The following is an 18,963-nucleotide window of genomic DNA, read 5'->3' as shown; positions in this document are numbered from 1 at the left end:
GGGGCTGGGGGACACGGCTGGTGGCACTGCCAGCACCTCGGGGACAGCAGAGGCCGGGGTGGGGGGAACAATGACAGGGATAACGGGGTGCCCAGACCCCCCCCCCCTCCCCCCCCCCCAGGGACTTAGGTGGCCAGTCGGGCTCGGGGGAGGGTGGGGACGCTGGCACCACAGGGCCGGGGATGACACCCCCGGGACTCCCGGGGTGGGGGGGATGTCCCAGGATGGATGTCCCAGGGAGGGGGTTCGGGGATGTCCCTTAGCGGGGACTGGGGATGTCCCTGCGGGGATGGGGGTGTCCCTCCGAGGGGGTTGGGGGATCCCGGTGCCCAGGGGGTTTTGGGGGGGTCGGGCTCACCTGGTCGCCCCGCAGGTCCCGTCGGTTGCGGCAGTGGCTCCATCGCGCCGCCCCCCCCTTTATAGCGGCGGGGCCGTTCCCCAAAGCGCTGCCCGCCCCCCCCCCCGGCCCCCCCGCGCTGTCCGGGCCATGTCCGGCTGGGAGGGCCCCGAGGGGACGGGGAGGGGGGACGGGATACCTCGAACTGGGGTGGGGGTCGCAGAGCAGGAGGAACGCGGGGGTGGTCCCAGAGCCTACTGGGGACACTGAGATGGCTAGAAGGGGGGTCCCGGGGACACGCGGAGCTCTGGGGGTCCCGTGGGGGTGTCCCGGCTTCCCATTGCCCCCCAGAGTCCCGCCCCCTCCTGCGCATACGTGCCCAGGTGAGCGCAGCCCCGCGCGTGGCCGTGACATATCCCCTGCTCGCCGTGACCGCGCACACGCGCCCGTGTCCCCCCTGTGTCCCCACAGCCCCCCTCTGTATCCCCCTTTGTCCCCTCCGTGTCACCCCTTGTCACCCCACCCTGCGTCGCCCCCAGTCTCCCCCCGGTGTCCCCTCATTCTTAATGTTCCCTCCTCGTGTCCCCCCTGCGGGTCGCCCTACGTCCCCCAGTTCCCGCTGGGCACACAAACCTGGCACAGCATGGGGCCAGGGCCAGGGCCAGCACCGATGTCCTCAAAGGGTCCCAGGTGTCCCCAGGGGTGCCGGAGCCCCCAGACCCACGTTCCGCCCCCCCCCCCCCCCCCCCGCCCCAACCGGGGACACGGCCAGGGTGACACGGGAGGAGGGGGGCTCTGCTGGGGAGGACGAGGGACCCCCACACTGTCACTGGGGGGACAGAGTGGTTCCTGTCACCCCCTCCTCCGCGGGCCGGGAAGTCCCCAGAGGGCGGAGTGTCCCCAAACAGTGTCCCCGTGGGGGTCCCCAGGCCCCGGTAAGGGTCGGGATCCCCAGGCGGAGCTGTCACGGCGCAAGTGACGCCTCAGTTGGTGTCACCGCGGTGGTGACACTCGACAAACGCTGTGGGCCCTTCCGGGAAGGCCGGCGGTGACACTGGTGACACCAGTGCCCGGCAGCCGCTGGCAGGGCCCCGGCTGTCACCAGGACACTGGGGACACACAGGGCTCCCCGTAGCCAGCACGGTGACCTGGACGAGGTCACGGCGTATCCCCTCCCACCTGGCATCTCTCGTGTCCCGGTCCCTGTCATCTCTCTGCTAACATCCCTTGTGTCCCCAAGCCCTGTCCCCACTGTCACTCATGTCTCCATGCCTGTTTCCATCCCAGCGTCACTCACACCCCCATCCCTGTCCCCACCATTTCCAGGGACCCGTACCCACCGAGTGCCACCAGGGGGTGGCGCGGCCACCGAGAGCCTTTCGGCCCCTTCCCCGTCACTGTGCAGCGATGGAGACCCAAACTGGGAGCACTGGGGACCGGCTTGGTGTCCCCCCAGCACCCCCAGTGTCACCCCCCACCCTGCGGTGTCCCTATTGTTACCCCCCCCGGTGGTTTCCGACCATGCCAGGAGCTGTGGTGGCCTCGTGCCCACATTTCTGCTGTCCTCGTACCACTCACTGTCCCCTCTCTGTCCCCACTGTCCCCTCGCTGTCCCCCCTGTCCCCTCGCTGTCCCCCCTGTCCCCTCGCTGCCCCCAAAGCCCTTAGGCCGGGGGGAGTTTGAGGTCCCTTCCACTTACCTGAGGTACCCGCGGATCTCCGCTGGCAAGATCCCCCGCGGATGCTTTTTGGGGTAAGGGCTTCCTGGCTGGGGGAGGGACAGCAAGCCCAGACCGCAAAAAGACCCGAGAGGGACAGGGACGGTGGCCCCACAGTGACGAGAAGCGGGTGACAAGGGACGACAATGAGGGGGACACGCGGAGCCCCGGGGACACGGGTTGGACAAAGCCCCTGTGCCCCGATGACCCTGCCAAACCCAGACTGTCCCCTGTGCTGGAGGGGACAGGGGACACTGCCACCCCTGTGTTCCATGCCCCATATGCCATATGACACCTGCCATGTGTCACCTGTCACGTGTGCACTGATATGGCACTGGCACCCGTGAGAGGTGGCACAGAAGGACAGGGGCATGGCACAGAGGGATGGGGGTGACAGAGGGACAGGGATGAGGCATAGAGTGACAGGGACATGGCACTGAGTGATGGGGATGTGGCACAGCCGAGTGGGGACATGGGACAACATGGAGGAGATGTGGCACAGGGCAATGGGGACGTGGCACAGAGTGACAGGGACATGGCACAGAATGATAGGGATGTGGCACAGTGACAGGGATGTGGCATAGACCCATGGGGACATAGCACAGAGTGATGGTGACACAGCACAGAGTGAGGTGACACAGCACAGAGCAATGCTGATGTGACAGAGTAACGGGGACACAGCACAGACCACTGGGGACATGGCGCAGACTGACAGGAGCATGGCACAGGGTGAGGGGACATGGCACAGAGTGATGATGGCATGGCACAGAGCAGTGCCCCCAGCTCCAGCTAGCACATCCTGGGTGTCCCCAGGCTCCTGTCCCTCATCCACCAGAACACCCAGGGGTGGCAGCAGGCCACCACTGGGGCCAGTGCTTGGTGTCACCAGTGGGGTTGGCACTCAGTGTCACTGCAGGAGCCATTGCTCAGTGTCACTGGTGGGGCCAGAGCCCACTGTCATCTCAGGAGCTGGTGCTTGGTGTCACCTCAGGAGCTGATGCTTGGTGTCTGTTACCTTCGCTGCCGGGTCTGTGTCTCCCAGCACTGCAGGACGTGGCCCATGACCGATCCTATCCTCGGTGGCATTGGCTGAGAGGCAGTGCCCGAATTCCAGGGTGTCCAAGCTGTGTCCCAGGCCTGGTGACCAGACAAGCCTGTGGCTCTGAAGCTCCATGGCCAGGCAGTGACCCTGTGGCTCAGTGGCCCTGTGGCTCTGTGGATGGTCACTGTCCCCATGGTCAGTCAGTAGCTCCGTGGCAGTCCATGGCGATGTCCCCAGCTCGGGGTCCCAGTGGCACGGGTGCCCCCAAAGGTGGGGATCCTGTGTTGGTAGCACTCTGGGGTCGCTGGGGCAGCTCTAGGGCTAATGCCAAGGTGCCACCCCAGGGACAGTGGGAAGTGAGTCTGAGGCCACCAGTGGGAAGCTGGCTCCTCACTGGTGTCACCTGGGCCTGGGCTGAGGTGTCACTGTCACTTGCTAGCAGTGAATGTGTCCCTTCTCCAGCCATGTCACCCCCAACCCATGATCCTGCTCCCCCCGTGTCCCTGCTCCCCTCCCATATCCTTGCCCCCACCCCACATCCCCACTCCATGTCCCTGTCCCCATCCCATGTCCCTGTCCCCACCCTGCAGCCCCAACATGACGGTGACAGGGATGGCAACACTTCGCTGGCTGCCGCCCCATCCCTGCGTCCCCCCCGGGCCCAGTTGTAACCAGAGCAAGACAGGCTGGGGGAACATGGCCAAGGCCACTAGCCCCCTGTCACCCCCTGATCCCGGGGGGGACATGGCTGAGGCCACCTCTGTCACTGCCTGGTCCCGCTTTGGGGGGATGAAGGGGACAGAGGGGACATCCCGTGGTGGTAGCGCCCGCGGGGACTTGGGGGTGGCTCCCCCTCACCCGGGGGTCCTCCAGAGCTTGGGAGGGGCTCAGAGGGGACAAGGGTGGGGGACACAGAGGGTCCTTGAGCAGTGCCAGCAGCCGAGGGTAACTGCAGGGGAACAGTGACGTGACAGTGGCTGTGTGCGGCACTCAGACCTTTCCAGATCTCCCAGGGAAATTTTTAGGTCCCCTGTGTGGGGAGGGCGGTGCCACCCCCCGGAGGGGGCTCAGTGTGATCCCCCCCTGGCGGCAGCTGGAGCTGAGGGACCCCTGGTGCCACCCCAAGGACAGAGGGGACATGGGAGGGGTAGGGAGGGGCCCCCGGGCATGTCACGGGGGGGTCCCTGGTAAGGGGGCAGGGTGGGGACAGGGAGTTCTGGGGTCCCAGGGGTCCCGGGGGTTCCTGGGGGAGTGCAGGGGAGGAGTCGGGACACGGGGGCCTGGGGGGGTTCTGGAGGTCCTGGGATGCTGTGGGGGTGGGGGGGGGAGTGGGAGCTGAGGTCACGGGGGTCCTGAGGGGCTGCCGGGGGGTCCCGGGGCTGATGGGGGGGTGGTTCGGGGGTCCCAGGGTGGTTCGGGGGTCCCGAGGCGCTGGAACGCGGCTGAGACCCTCGGGGGGCTCTCGCAGGGATCCCCCCGTGCTGTGCTCGGGGCCAGCAGGGCGGGGGGGTCCCCGGGTGCGGGGGTCCCCATGGGCGGAGCGGGGTGAGGAGGGGGGAATAGGGGGATCCCGACCCCCACCCCCCCGGCCCCCTCGGTCCTACCTGGAGCCGCGGCCTCGCTGCGCTGGGGGCGGGGGGAGCTGCGGGGGTCCCGGGGGTCCCGGGGATATCCCGGGGGTCCCGGGGTGCGGGGGGGGCCCCGTGGCGGCCGCGCGAGCCCCGGCGGCGGCGATTGACCCGCATTGACGTCACTGCGTCATCAGGGTTCCCCTGGAAACACGCGGGGGCTAAAAATAGCCCAGGGGGGCGGGGGTGGGGCGGGGGGCGGCCCCCCCTCCCCCGCGTCTGCCGCTATTCTGGGGACAAAGCGACAAATATAGAGCGGCCACTCCCGGCACGGGGACACCCCATGGGCGGGGGGGGACAGGGGGACACGGCGGACATCCCATGGCGGGGGGGCAAGGGGCACATGGGGGACACTCCACGAGAGGGACGGACATGGGGACAGTGACAAGGGAAGGACACCGTCACAGGGGCAAGGCCACAATTGGGGAACGAGGGGACACGAGGAGGTGGGGACAACGGGAGGCAGGACAAGGAGACACTGGGAACTGGGGACCCGGGGACATGGGGACTTGTGGGCGGTGGGACACCGGGATATGGGGACACTTGGACAGCGGGACACAAGGACATGGAGATACTGGGACAGTGGGAAGTTTGGGACACGGGGATATGCAGACACGGGGACATCATGGGGACATCATGGGGACATCATGGGACATCATGGGGACAGCGGGAAGTGGGGACACTGCGACATGCGAGTACGGGGACATCATGGGGACATTATGGGGACACCGGAACATCATGGGGACACTGGAGCACCGGGACATGGGGGTAAGTGGGACCCCGAGAAATGGGGACAGTGGGACAGCCGGACATGGGGACACTGGGATACTGGCAGAGGAGACAGGCACAGGGAGAGGAGACGGGAACTGGGACTGATGGGGACAGCGGCAATGGTGCTGTACTGGCATGGGGCTGTACTGGGATGGGTTATACTGGTCTGTACTGGTCTGTGAGTGTTGTTCCGGTCGGTCTCGCCAGGTGGCGCCATTTCCCTTCGCGTTCGGAGCCCGTCAGGAACGGCCCAGTAGGGACCAGTATGGGCCAGTACAGACCTGTATGGGCCCAGTACGGACCAGTATGGGTCCAATACAGACCAGCATGGGTCCAGCACGAAGTAGTACAGCCCAGTACCCTTCTGCAGTACCCAGCAGCATCCCCACACCTGCAGACACCCCCCCCCCCCGCCCTGAGACCCCTAGGGACCCACAGAGATCTGAACTCAGGCCCCTCCCACGTGGGGTCAGAAACGCCCAGGGCCCCATAAAGCCCCCCCAGACCCCCCCCCCCCCCCCCGGCATGTTCAGAGCCTGCCTTGGCCAGGGCAGGTGATAGTGGCCGACTGGGGACAGGGCTGTGGGACAGGGGCCACCCCCCCTTCCCCCTCCCGTTAACTACGATCGCTGCTCGGCGTTAATTATCGATCGTGCCGCTCCATATTAATTGGTCTCGGGTTCAATTAGCGCTGCCCTCCCCAGCCACCCCCGGCCCGGGATCGATCGGCGGCGAGGGGACAGCGGAGACAGCGTGCGGTGGGGGGGGGGGGGGTACCCGCAGGGACTCCGCGGGGTCGGGGTGACCCTGGGGGTGGGGGCAAGTGGCCGGGGGGGGGGGTCTTCGGTCAGTTTGGGGTGCAGGGGTCACACTGGGAAGGGGTCTAGGTGTGGGGTCCATGAGTGGGACCCAGAGTTGAGGTTCAAGGTCCGGAGTGGAGACACTTTGGGACTTGGGGGTGAGGGTCCAAAGTCAGGGGCTATTTTGGAGTCCCAGGTGGGTCTCCAGGGTCAGGGGCTATTTTGGGATCCCAGGGTGGGGATCCCAGGGTGGGGGTCCAAGGGTGGGACCTGTGGGTGGGACCTGCGGATGGGGTCCAGATTTGGGGCTGCCCCCATCCCCCTCCACACCCTCATCCAGGCCCCCCCCCCAGCACCCAGAACAGGGCCGGGGGTCCCAGGGCTGCACCCCCATAGAGGAACTGCCCCCCCCCAGTGCTGGCCTTGGTCCGAGGGAATGGAGGGAGTTGACCCGTGGGGAGGACTGACCCCAGCACAGAGGAGACCCCAAAAAACCAGGACGCTTCACTACATTTATTGGGCCTCTGCAGTTTTAAATACAGGCCAGGATTTGGGGGGGCCGGTGGGGGGTGCCGAGGCAGGGTTGGGGGGTGGAGGGTGCCCCTTCCCCCAAGGCACCACGGGGGGCCGGGATGGGATGGGGGGGACCCGGGGGGGGGGATTTTTTATTCCCCCAGGGCCCCCCCGGCCCCTCAGCGGCTGTAGCCAAACTCGTCGGCGTCATCCGCACGGAAATCGCCGTAACGCCACAGGTTCAGCTGGTGGGGGGAACACGGAGTCACGGGGGGTCCCCAAAACCCGGGCTGCACGGGGGGGGGGGGTCACCCTCCAGCAGGGCTCGCTGCCAGGGTCACCCCCCGGCCCAGGATTTTGGCCCCCCCCCACTCACCCGGGCACCCCCCACACTCACCCGGGCGCTCTTGGCCGCCTCCTGCGCATTCAGGTACTCAGTGATCTGGGGGGGACAGGACAGTCCTGGGGTGACCCTGTGGCCCCTCCCAGCCCTCGGGGGGCTTCTGGGCAGCCCCGGGGATGGGACCCCCCCTCTATGGGACTCTCCCTGTCCTTCTGTGGCTCCCACTGCCTGCAGGTGGAAGGCCCATGGAGGGTGGGGTGGCCCGACATCCCCAGAACCCCCAGCACCCCCTAGAACAACCCTCCAGCACCTCCCAAACAAGCACCCACCTAAGGCCTCCCAAAAACCCATCCAACATCCCAGCAACTACCAAGAGCTTCCAGCCCCTCCAAAAACTCCCCACCACCCCCAGAACAACCCCCAACACCTCCAGAACCCACCCAACACCCCCAAACCACTCCCCAGGTGGGAGGGCCTCCAGGCCTCCTCCAGCACCCACCACTTTCTGGAACTGCCTCTCCTTGCGGGGCTCCACCATCACAAGCCCCTCCTTGACCAGCCCCAGCCCCACATCGGTCTTGGAGTCAGCAAACTGCAGGGTGACGTGGGGGCAGCCAGGGCCCAGGTGCTCCACGTTGAGCAGGCACTGCGTGTTCTGGATGTCCCTGACCACGCTGTCCACGGCGTCTGCCCGCGCCTCCTCCTGCACCCCAAACCCATCAGCGATCCCACAGGCATCCCCGGGGACAGCCTGGGGCAACTGGGGACAGCCTGGTGCAACTGGGGACACCCTGGGGCAACTGGGACACCCCAGGGCCATTGGGGACACCCCAGGGCAATTTGGAACACCTCACCTCAGCAGGGACTCCCTGGGACACCCCGGGGCAGGCAGGACACCCTGGGGCAACTGGGGGCATTCCACAGCTTCGGGAACTCCCCCCCCTCCCCCACCCCGGGGTTTCTGGGGACACCCCACACCCACAGAGACACACCATGGCCTTCTGGACCCCACAGACCCTCAGGGAGCCCCCACATCTGTCAGGGACCCCCAAACCCTCAGAGTTCCCCTGTGGTCTTTTGGGACCCCCCCCCACTTCCAAGGATCTCCCCTGATCCTCAGATCCCAGGGACCCCCTCGGGAACTGCTGTGGGTTTGGGGTGAACCTGGGATTGGTGTGGGGGGGGGGGGGGCAGGGGTCATTGTCATCATGGGGTTGGGGTCACCCTGAGATTGGGGTTCAGGATCCAGGTCAGGGTTGGCGTCAGAGCACACCCTGGGGAGCTGGGGTTGTGTTTGGGGTCAGGAGATGCATTTGGGTCCCAGGTTAAATGTTCCCAATTGGCACCAAGTTAGGGGTTGATGGTTTGGGGTGCCAGGGTTGGGGTCCACAGGTCAGACCTGGGACCACAATGGGAGCCAGGGCTGGGCTAAGGTGTGGGGTTCCTTTGAGACCCCCCGTACTCACATCCTGCGGCACCTGGATGAAGGCAAAAGTGTACTCGGTGGCCTGGGGCGGCAGCACCCGTGGAGAGAACGCCGGGGGCAGCGGGGCCAGGCGAGTGGGGGGCAGTGTCTCTTTCTGCATTGGGGACACACAACAGGATTGGGGGGACACTGGGATTGGGGGAACACCATGGAAGATGTCATTGAGGGCAGATACAGCATGGAGGGCACCCAGGGACACCAGGGACACCAAGGGGTGGAGGGATGGATGATGGATGGATGGACAGATGGATGATGGATGGACCAGTGGATGGAGGGATGATGGATGGATGGATGGATGGATGGATGGATGGATGGATGGATCCATGGATGGAGGGCTGCTTTCCCCCCCAGTTTCCCCAGTGCCACTCACGTTGCCGTAGTCGATGTAGAAGATGTGCACTTTCCCACCCGACTCCACCTTCTCCACCCGGGCGCGGTACCTGCAGAGAGGCATTTGGGGGACTTTGGGGATTTGGGGGATTTGCTCGTCACCCCATAGCGCACTTCTGGCATGGCCCAGCCCCACCTGTGGGGTGGCCCCATCCCCTGCTCACCATTCCCCGTCGACAAACTTGGCAATGCAGAAGTCTCCGCGGCGTGGGGCGAAGGAGCCCTCCACGGGTGGGTGGGCGCCCACCTCGGCACGCATGTTCTCCATCAGCTTCTCCAGCTGTGCGCCTGCAGGGCCCCGAGCCGGGATCAACCCTTTGCCCCATCCTAAACCTGACCCCAACCCTGCTCCCCAGTGTGGCCCCAGAGTCCAAGTCCCAACAATGACTTCAACAGTAGATCCCAAACCTGAACCTCAAACCCAGACCCTGCCCCAAGACCTTCACCTTTGGACCCCAAACCTGTGTCCCAACCATGGACCATTCCCTGGTCCCAAAAATGGCCCTGGGGTGACCCCACATCCCCCTGGACACATGGATTTGGGCATTCCCCACCAAACCCACAAATCCTCGTCCCATCCAACTCCCCCTACCAGGCCCACTCTGGGGAGCGCCCCGGGGTGCTCCCATACCCGTCTCCACATCCTGCACGTAGAAGTGGAGGTCGTCGGTGATCTCAGTGACGAACACGGGTTTGTAGTTGGCTGTGCGCTCCTTCTCCTCCAGCACTGGCACCACCTCCTCCACTGGCGTCTCTTCGTAGTGTGACCACACCTGGGGGGACACAGGGCGGGGATGCTCCAGATCACGACAATGGGAGGGTGGGGGGGCTGGACACGGCGCTGGGAACATCCCCAGGCCCCAGCCTGGGGGGTCGTGTGCTTTGGGTGGGACATCCCTGGAGTGGGACATCGCTGGGGTTGGATGTCCCTGCAGTGGGACATCACTGGGGTAGGATGTCCCTTGGCATGCAACCATCATTCCTCAGGGTGGGGACACCTCCAGGAGTGGGAACATTCTTTGGGGTGGAACATCTCTTGGGATGGGGACATCCATGGTGGTGGGACCACCTCATGGTGTGTGGGCACCCAGTGGGTGGGAAAATTATCAGGCTTGTGACATTCTGCGCTCTGGGGCCATCAGCTCTTGGGGTGGGGACATCCCTTTTCACAGGGTTATCTCTTGAGATGGGGACATCCCTTGGCATGGGGACACCCCTCAGAGTGGGAACATCTCTCGGGGTGTAGACATCCCCTGGAGCAAGGCCACCTCTTGACATGGGATGTCCTTAGGTGGGCACATCTCTCAGGGTGGGGACATCCAGCATGGTGGGGCCATCTTTTGGGATGGGGCCATGTCTCTGGGATGGTGACACGGCTGGGGCAGGTTCCCTGACCCCGCTTCACCTTCTCCTTCCTTTGCTTGGCTGCGTCCTGGGCTGCCAGCAGGGCCTTGCAGTAGGGGCTGCGCTCAGCCGTGAAGTGCACGCGGGACAGCGCCTGCTCCACCAGTGCCACCGACAGGTTCACGCCCTCGATGTGCAGCCAGCCAATGAAATTCCCGGCCTTGTCCATGCTCTCCACCTCCACCTCAACCTGTGCGATCCCAGGAATCACAGAGCCAAGCCATGGGTGCCTGTCTCCACCCCAGCCTGCCCCATCTGCCACCTCCTCCCAGCATGGCCAGGTGGGACCCTCCAGTCACCTCTCTGCACCCCAAAGTGTCCCCCTGAGGTGGGGTACAGAGGAAATGGGGGACCCACCCACAGTGTACACGAAGCCACCAGGTCCTGCCACATCCCATATCCCATTCCACCCTGGGAATCATCCTGCGAATCATCCTGGAAATCACACCCCGTGCTGGGATGGGTTGGACCTGTGCCCCAGTGTGGCCCTGTGGACAGCACATTGCACAGGACAGTGCCAGGTGTGTGGCTGAGGTACTGGGGACAGTGAGGTTTGGGCCCAGGGATGACAGATGGGTCCCACCATGATGGTTCAAATGCTGGTCGTGGCCTTTGCCGTGGTCAGTGGGGTTTGGCTCTGCCAGAGCTACCACACGGAGCCTGTCCCACCCTGAGCTCACCCATCTCACCACAAGTGCTCCCACCGCTTCCCAAAGTCTGCAGGTGTGCCACTGGCCTTGCACCACACCGGACATGGCACCACACCAGCCATGACACCACTCTGGACATGGCACCACTATGGTCATGACACCACTCTGGACATGGCACCACACTTGACATGGCACTGCAGCGCACATGGCACCACTATGGCCATGGCACTGCACTGGCCATGGCACCAGACCAGACATGGCACCACACCTACCATGGCTGGTGTGTGGCAGGGCCACGGTGCAGGACATGGCCCCTGGCCACCCGCTGTGCCCAGGGATGCTAGTGCCAGGCTGGTCCCTGGGCCAGCTCCTGTGCATGGCTGTGGCACCTCCCCAGTGCTGCAGGGTGACACTGGGAGACAACAGTGTTCCTGTCCTCCAAGTCACCACCAAGTCACCTGTCAGGGAGCACGCAGGACATTGATGGACTCGGGGACAAGATGTGGCCGCTGCAGCGAACAGGAACATGTGGGACCCACCGTGGGGCACAGGAGGCAGGGTCGTGCAACTCCTGGGGGGACATCACTGGAATGGCTTCAATCCACTGGGGACGTGCCACTGTCATGGGGGCAGCGACCCCAGGGACGAAGGACAGAAGTGTCCTGGGGTGCCCTGGCGTCCCAGAGGGGCCACCAGCCCCCCAGAGGTCCCCACCACCCTCTGGTGGCACTCAGATGACAGCTCCAAGTGCCCACCAGTGCCGCCAAGAGCGGGTGGGCCGCAGGGTACTCATAGGGGCTGCAGGCGGTGTCGTGCTCCCCCAGTTCCAGGAGGATGGAGAGGACAAAGCAATGGTGGGGGTGCAGAGCCCCAATGAGCAGCAGCCCCAGGTGGTGGCGCCTGTCCCCAGCCCATGGCAGTGTCACCCCGCGTTCCCACCAGTGGCACAGCCCGTCCCGGGGTTGGGGGCGGGTGGTTGGTTGGACCCGGGGGTCGTCCCCCCCCACTCCTTGTCACCTGAAAGCCGCCGAGCCCCGTGCTGCCCCCACGTCCGCCTGTCCATCCCCCGTTCCTCTGTCCGTCGGGCCCCAGTCCCGGGGAGGGGTCGCCCAGGAAGCGCCCCCCGCACAAGCCCTGAGCAGGGCTGCGGAGAGGGGGAGGAGGAGGAGGAGAGAGGGAGGGAGGGAGGGAGGGAGGAGGAAGAGGAGGAGGAGGAAGCGGCGCATCCCGCATCCCCCTCCCCGCGCACCAAAACCGCTCCGGGGCCGCCGCACCGGCCGAAGCGGGGCCGGCGGGGGCCCCTCCGGAGAGCGGCGGGTGGGTGGGTGGGTGGGGGTGCCGGGAGGGGGGCGCGGGGGGTGTCTGTGCGGAGCCGGGATGCGTCAGCAGGAGCAGCGGGAGCGGCGGCAGCAGCAATCCATCCGCGCTCGCACTGAAGGACAAAAGGATGAGCCAGCCGCCTGCGCGGCTGCTTCCCGCACCGCCCGCACCGCCCCGCACCGCACCGCCCGCACCGCCCGCACCGCCCCGCGCGGCCCCCGCCACCGGAGGATGCCCGCCGGCACCGCGACCGCCACCGCTGTCACCGCCGCTGTCACTGCCACCATCGCCCCGCGCCGCCGCTGAACGCGACACCCACGCGGGGACGCGGGAACGACACGCGGGAGGGGACGGGACGGGACCCCCCCGGCCCGCCACCAGCGCAGCCGCCGCCGCCACCGGGAGGTGCCCCCGCCGGCATCTCCCCCCCTCCCCACGCCGACGCCCTTTCCTCCCCCCCGCTCCCTCCCCGAACCGCGTTTTTCCCTCTCCCTGGGGGGGGGCTCCCCGCCATTTATTTATTTATTTCGGCCTATTTTTAATCTTTATTTTCCTGTTTTATTTTTAGGTTTCGTCCGGGTTGTTTGGGGCTTTTTTTTTTTTAATATTTTGAATTTTTAATTTTAGTTTTTCATCTGATTTTAGCCTTAACTTTCATCCTAATTTCCTTTCCTATCTTGATTCGATTTCATTTTAGATTTTCATTCCGTTTTTGCCTCCTTTCCCAATTCCTTTTCCTCGCCACTTCTTTTTCCCCCCATTCCCATTTCCCTCCCCGTTTTCCATTATTTTTTTCCCCACTTTTTCCCTCTCCTCCTCTCTCTCCCCTTCTCCTAATTCGTCCTTTCCCCCCGGCTTTTTATTTTTTTTAAAATTATTTCCTTTTTCACCACTCTCCCCGCGTTCCCTCCCTTCTTTTTCCCCTCGGCCTGGGGGGGGCGGCCATGCCGGCCCCTCCGAGCCCCCCGGGCCGGCCCCACGGGCAGAGGTGCGAGGCCGCGGGCTTGGCTGCTCTCGGGGGCTGCTGCCGGGCCCCCGCTTAGCCGGGCCGGCCCCCCCCCCCCCCCAACCCCCCCCCCCATCCTGCACCGCAACCTCCAGGAGCCATTTTGTCTTTTTCTTTTTTCTTTTTTTTTTTTTTTTTTGGGAGCCGGCCCCCCCCCCCCCCAACCCCTCTCACTCCTCGCCCCCCCCGCGCTCACCTCGAGCCCCCCCGGACCCCCTGATCCCCCCCCTTCCCCAGGTAGGTACTGGCGAGCGGGGCCGGGCCGGGGGGGGGGGGGTTCCTTCTCCTCCTCTCCCCCCATCTTCCCCCCTCCCAGCACCTACCGCTGGTTTTTCCCCCCTAAATTTTAATTTCTCCCTCCTCAACCCCCGATCCCCTCTGAGCTCCCTGACCCCTGCACCCCGACACCCCCCTCCCTCTGGCCAGCCAAGCCCCCCAGCTCATGGGAGCCGGGAGAGGCGGGGGGCCCGAGCCCATTCTCCCTGTTCTCGCCGCCATCCCTAGATGATGGTGAATGATGAACGTGCCACACCATGAAGCTCTTGTGGCAGGTAACTGTGCACCATCTCCACCGCCACTGCCGCCACCGCCGCACCTGGCCGGGGCTCCTGGCCGCCTCCCTGACCCTGCACGCCTGGCTCCTGGCCGCGGCCACTGCCTCGCCGGGCCCCCAGAGCTGCCCCTCTGTGTGCTCCTGCAGTAACCAGTTCAGCAAGGTGGTGTGCACCCGGCGCGGCCTGGCCGAGGTGCCCCCTGGCATCCCCTCCAACACTCGCTATCTCAACCTCATGGAGAACAACATCCAGATGATCCAGGCAGACACGTTCCGCCACCTGCACCACCTGGAGGTGCTGCAGCTGGGCAGGAATGCCATCCGGCAGATCGAGGTGGGCGCCTTCAACGGCCTAGCCAGCCTCAACACCCTGGAGCTCTTCGACAACTGGCTGACGGTGATCCCCAGCGGTGCCTTCGAGTACCTGTCCAAGCTGCGGGAACTGTGGCTGCGCAACAATCCCATTGAGAGCATCCCCAGCTACGCCTTCAACCGCGTGCCCTCCCTCATGCGCCTCGACCTGGGCGAGCTCAAGAAGCTCGAGTACATCTCTGAGGGCGCCTTCGAGGGCTTGTACAACCTCAAGTACCTCAACCTGGGGATGTGCAACATTAAGGACATGCCCAACCTGACGCCCTTGGTGGGCCTGGAGGAGCTGGAGATGTCGGGCAACAACTTCCCCGAGATCAAACCGGGCTCCTTCCACGGGCTCAAATCCCTCAAAAAGCTCTGGATTATGAACTCGCAGATCAACCTGATCGAGCGCAATGCCTTCGACGACCTGACGGCGCTGGTGGAGCTCAACCTGGCCCACAACAACCTGTCGTCCCTGCCCCACGACCTGTTCGCCCCGCTGCGCTACCTGGTGGAGCTGCACCTGCATCACAACCCCTGGGACTGTGACTGCGATATCCTTTGGCTGTCGTGGTGGCTGCGGGAGTACATCCCCACCAACTCCACCTGCTGCGGCCGCTGCCATGCCCCGCTGCACATGCGGGGCCGCTTCCTGGTGGAGGTGGACCAGACCTCCTTCCAGTGCTCGGCGCCCTTCATCATGGACGCGCCCACGGACCTCAACATCTCAGAGGGGCGCGTGGCCGAGCTGCGCTGCCGCACGCCCTCCATGTCCTCGGTGCGGTGGCTGCTGCCCAACGGGACCGTGCTGAGCCACGCCTCAAGCCACCCACGCCTGGCCGTGCTCAACGACGGCACCCTCAACTTCTCGCACGTGCTGCTCAGCGACACCGGCCTCTACACCTGCATGGTGACCAATGTGGCTGGCAACTCCAACGCCTCGGCCTTCCTCAATGTCAGCACGGCCGAGCTCAACACCTCCAACTACAGCTTCTTCACCACCGTCACGGTGGAGACCACCGAGATCTCCCCCGAGGACATGTCCCCCAAGTTCACCAAGCCCGTGCCCACCACCTCCACGGGCTACCAGCCAGCCTACACCACCACCACCACCGTGCTGGTGCAGACCACGCGCCCACCCAAGCAGGTGGCTGTGCCCACGGCTGACACCGGTGACAAGCTGCAGACCAGCCTGGATGAGGTGATGAAGACCACCAAGATCATCATCGGCTGCTTCGTGGCCGTGACGCTGCTGGCTGCTGCCATGCTCATCGTCTTCTACAAGCTCCGCAAGCGTCACCAGCAGCGCAGCACCGTCACCGCTGCCCGCACCGTGGAGATCATCCAGGTGGATGAGGACATCGCGCCGGCCACCACGGCCACACCTGCGGCGACCCCAGCCGGTGGGGCTGGGGAAGGGGCCGTGGTGCTGCCCAACATCCACGAGCACCTCAACTACAGCACCTACAAGGCCGGACACAGCGCCCACTGGACAGAGAACACGCTGGGCAACTCCCTGCACCCCCCTGGGACCACCCTGGCCGACCCTTATTTAATCCAGACCCACCCCAAGGAGAAAGTTCAGGAAACCCAGATATGACTCTTTTTTGGGGGCTTTTTTCCTGCTTTTTTTTTGGGTCATCGTTCCCCCCCCTCCCACCGACTCCAACCCCGGCCCTGAATTATTATAAATGCAATAGATGCACAAAAGCAGAACTCCAAAAAGAAGGAAACCCAGGAGAATTCCTCAGTACTAAGGAAAACCAGGAGAATTCCTCAATAATAGACACAACTTTTGTACAGAGGGGGGAAGACACTCTTTTTCGTGTACATGCTTCTATAGCCAACCTCGGGGCCGAGAAGAGCTGCAAATTCTATTAAAATTTAACGAAACCCACCCAAAACTCCTACGAGAAAACCACTATTTTCTAACTTGCAGGTTCTATTTAAACACAGAAAACGAAAAAAACAAACAAACAAACAAAAAAAACCCCAACAAACCAGGAGAAACAGAGGAGAGAAAAAAATAATAATTGGTAATAAGAGGAAAAAAAATCCCCGTGCTCGGGGACAAGCGGCGGTGCCGTGGTGGTGTGGGGGCATGTGGTGGCAGGAGCTGTTGGGGTGGGGTTTGGGGGGGGGTGGGGGTTCAGGGGTGTTTTTGGGGGTGATTGTGGGGAGGGGGTGAGGTCGGCCCCCCCAAACACCGTGGCGGTGCCCTTGGCCGTGCACCCGCGGCTCCGGCGTCACCGGAGTGGGATCCGTGCCAAGACCCTCCCAATGCAATAAAGGAATGGATTTTGGGAGGGGGGTGTTCGGGGCGGGGGGACTGGGGATGGACATCTGCAATGTATTCAAGCAAAAAAAAATCCTCAAAAAACCCACGGGAAGAGGGGGAAAAACCCCACAGGCACCCGGGGAAGGTGGTTTAGGGGGCATTTTTGTGTGTGTGGGGGGGAGAGCAGGTGCTCCCCTGATTTGCTCTGCACCCCCTTTCCCACGGTGTTTGTCACCCCCCCCGGGCCCTCCAGGCCCCCCTGGTACAGGGCTATGGCTCCTGGGGGGGCTGGGGGGGCCCCCACAGGAGACTTGACCAATGATTGTAACCACCTTCACTAAAAATGGCATTTTTTGTCCTTTTATTTGACTGGGGTAGGGGGGGAGAGGTGTGGGGAACACCCCTCCTTCCCTGGGAGGGGGTGACAATGGGGACATCCCCAAGGGCTGCTCATGGAATGGGGGGACGGGTGGGGACTGGGAGAAATTAAGGGCTCGGGGAGGGTGGGAGGTGACAATGGGGGGGGGGGGGGGGGCACCAGCATCGAAGGTGAAGCCGGGGGGGTCCTGGTGAGGACCCCAAGTGCCTCACGGGGGTCCCGAGGGGATGGGGTAGGTCTGGCAGCAGCGAGGGGGGGCCCTCCCAGTTGCTCGGGCGCTGGAATTACTTTAATTTCTCGTTTTAGCTTTAAAATGTTCTCGGAGGGAGGTCGCGGCGGGGGGGCAAAGCAGAGTAAAAATTTTGGTTTTGGGGGTGTCCGGGGGTGGGGGGGGCGGAAGGCGGGAAGGAGATACAGAAGTTCCCTCTAGGGCTGTAAACGCCAGAAGGATCCGACTGTACCGCGAATCCAACAAAAAAAAAAAAAAACAAGTGTATTTTTGTATTTTAATAAATATTGTTCCAAATTTGTAACGCTGAGTGCCCGTGGGCTTAAACGGGAGGATGGGGGACTCGGGGGGCCGCGGGGATGCCCCCCTCCCCGTCTGCCTCAAAGGGGTTTTTTGTCCTCAGCAGGAAAAAGCTTTGGAAAAATCGCAGAGCCGGGAAGGGAGATTGAGGGAGAGGATGGAGGAGGGGAGGGGGTGACATGGGGGATGACAATAACTGTGGGGGGGAATGACGACAGGAATTAAGGGGCAACACTGGGGTGATGAGAACTGGGTGGGGGGGACAAGAATTAGGGGGTGACATCGGGGTGATGAGAATTGGGGGGTGACATGGAGGGTGACATGGGGGGCACAGTTAGGAGGTGATGAGAATTGGAGGGTGACATGGAGAGTCACATGGGGGGCACAGTTAGGGGGTGATGAGAATTGGAGGGTGACATGGAGAGTCACATGGGGGGCACAGTTAGGGGGTGATGAGAATTGGAGGGTGACATGGAGGGTCACATGGGGGGCACAGTTAGGGGGTGATGGGAATTGGGTGACAGGAGCAGGGGGGGCACAGCAGGACCCCTGTGTGAGACTGGGGGGGTTTCAGGCTGGAACTAGGATTGAAGGGAGGGAGGAGGGACCAGGATCCATCAGTGGTGCTGCCCCTGCCTGGGAGGGATGGGAGGGACAGCGGGACCTCCCCTGTGAGAGGACAGCAGGATCCCCTGTTGTGTGGAGTGGGGACACTTTGAGGGGACACCAGGAGCTTCAGCTGTCTGGGGACATTATCACCCCCAGCATGGTGACAGGACACCGGGCCACAGGGTGTGCTGGCTGGTGGTGGTGGGGACAAGGGACACCCCTCCATAGGGACACAGAGTGTCCCTGTGGCAGTGGGGACAAGGGACCCTCGATGGCACCAGTGTCCCCAAGGTGGCACCTCCACCCCAGTGCTACCATCACCTCCCGGAGACACCCAGCGGCTGAGCCCCTCCCCCAGTCACCACAGAGCTGTCAGGGCTCAGCCTTGGGATCTGGTAGTTTTTTTTAGGATTTTTGCTATATTTGGCAGATCTGGGGCAGTTTTTCCCAAAACCATATTCCTGCTTTTCCTTTCATTCCCGAATTTTCCCACCCAGGCCAATCTGGGAATGCCAGCACCTCCTGCTCCTGCTCCTGCTCCTGGGGGATGAGCTCCTCCCTGTGTTGGGGATAGACGGGAATGATCCGAAAAATACTGGGAATGTCACAGGGGGCTGGAGGGATTTACGGAATTTATTTGTGTTGATTTTAACCCAAAAATAGAGCATCTGAGTTCATCATCCTCATCCTCATCTCATCTCCTCATCTCCTCATTCCCATCCCATCCCATCCCATCCCATCCCATCCCATCCCATCCCATCCCATCCCATCCCATCCCATCCCATCCCGGGGATGCACCAGGAGAACTCCAAATCCCACTGCTGTGGGGAGTTCCCTGCCATACCCTAAAAGCC

General features: G+C 63.6%; 2 protein-coding genes across 2 annotated transcripts in view; one reads left to right on the top strand and one right to left on the bottom strand.

Moving 5' to 3' along the window:
* Nucleotides 1–6,819: 6,819 nt before the first annotated feature.
* Nucleotides 6,820–18,963, bottom strand: part of SND1 (staphylococcal nuclease and tudor domain containing 1) — a 58,809-nt gene continuing 46,665 nt past the window's right edge. Inside the window, exons 12-19 of the mRNA XM_062492577.1 lie at nucleotides 10,433–10,621; nucleotides 9,659–9,800; nucleotides 9,192–9,315; nucleotides 9,008–9,077; nucleotides 8,618–8,731; nucleotides 7,651–7,854; nucleotides 7,206–7,250; nucleotides 6,820–7,053 (exon numbers count right to left, since the gene is read on the bottom strand). Coding sequence (XP_062348561.1) covers nucleotides 6,988–7,053; nucleotides 7,206–7,250; nucleotides 7,651–7,854; nucleotides 8,618–8,731; nucleotides 9,008–9,077; nucleotides 9,192–9,315; nucleotides 9,659–9,800; nucleotides 10,433–10,621 — 954 coding nt within the window. The 3' untranslated portion in view covers nucleotides 6,820–6,987. The remainder of the gene's footprint in view (nucleotides 7,054–7,205; nucleotides 7,251–7,650; nucleotides 7,855–8,617; nucleotides 8,732–9,007; nucleotides 9,078–9,191; nucleotides 9,316–9,658; nucleotides 9,801–10,432; nucleotides 10,622–18,963) is intronic.
* LRRC4 (leucine rich repeat containing 4) lies at nucleotides 13,839–15,914 on the top strand. The gene has a single exon (XM_062491492.1). The coding sequence runs from the start codon at nucleotides 13,941–13,943 to the stop codon at nucleotides 15,912–15,914; it is 1,974 nt and encodes a 657-aa protein (XP_062347476.1). The 5' UTR covers nucleotides 13,839–13,940.

Source organism: Cinclus cinclus, chromosome 4, assembly GCF_963662255.1.
Source record: "Cinclus cinclus chromosome 4, bCinCin1.1, whole genome shotgun sequence".
NCBI lineage: Eukaryota > Metazoa > Chordata > Aves > Passeriformes > Cinclidae > Cinclus > Cinclus cinclus.
The sequence above is the reverse complement of the archived record's forward strand: the minus strand, read 5'-3'. Positions and strand labels throughout refer to the sequence as shown.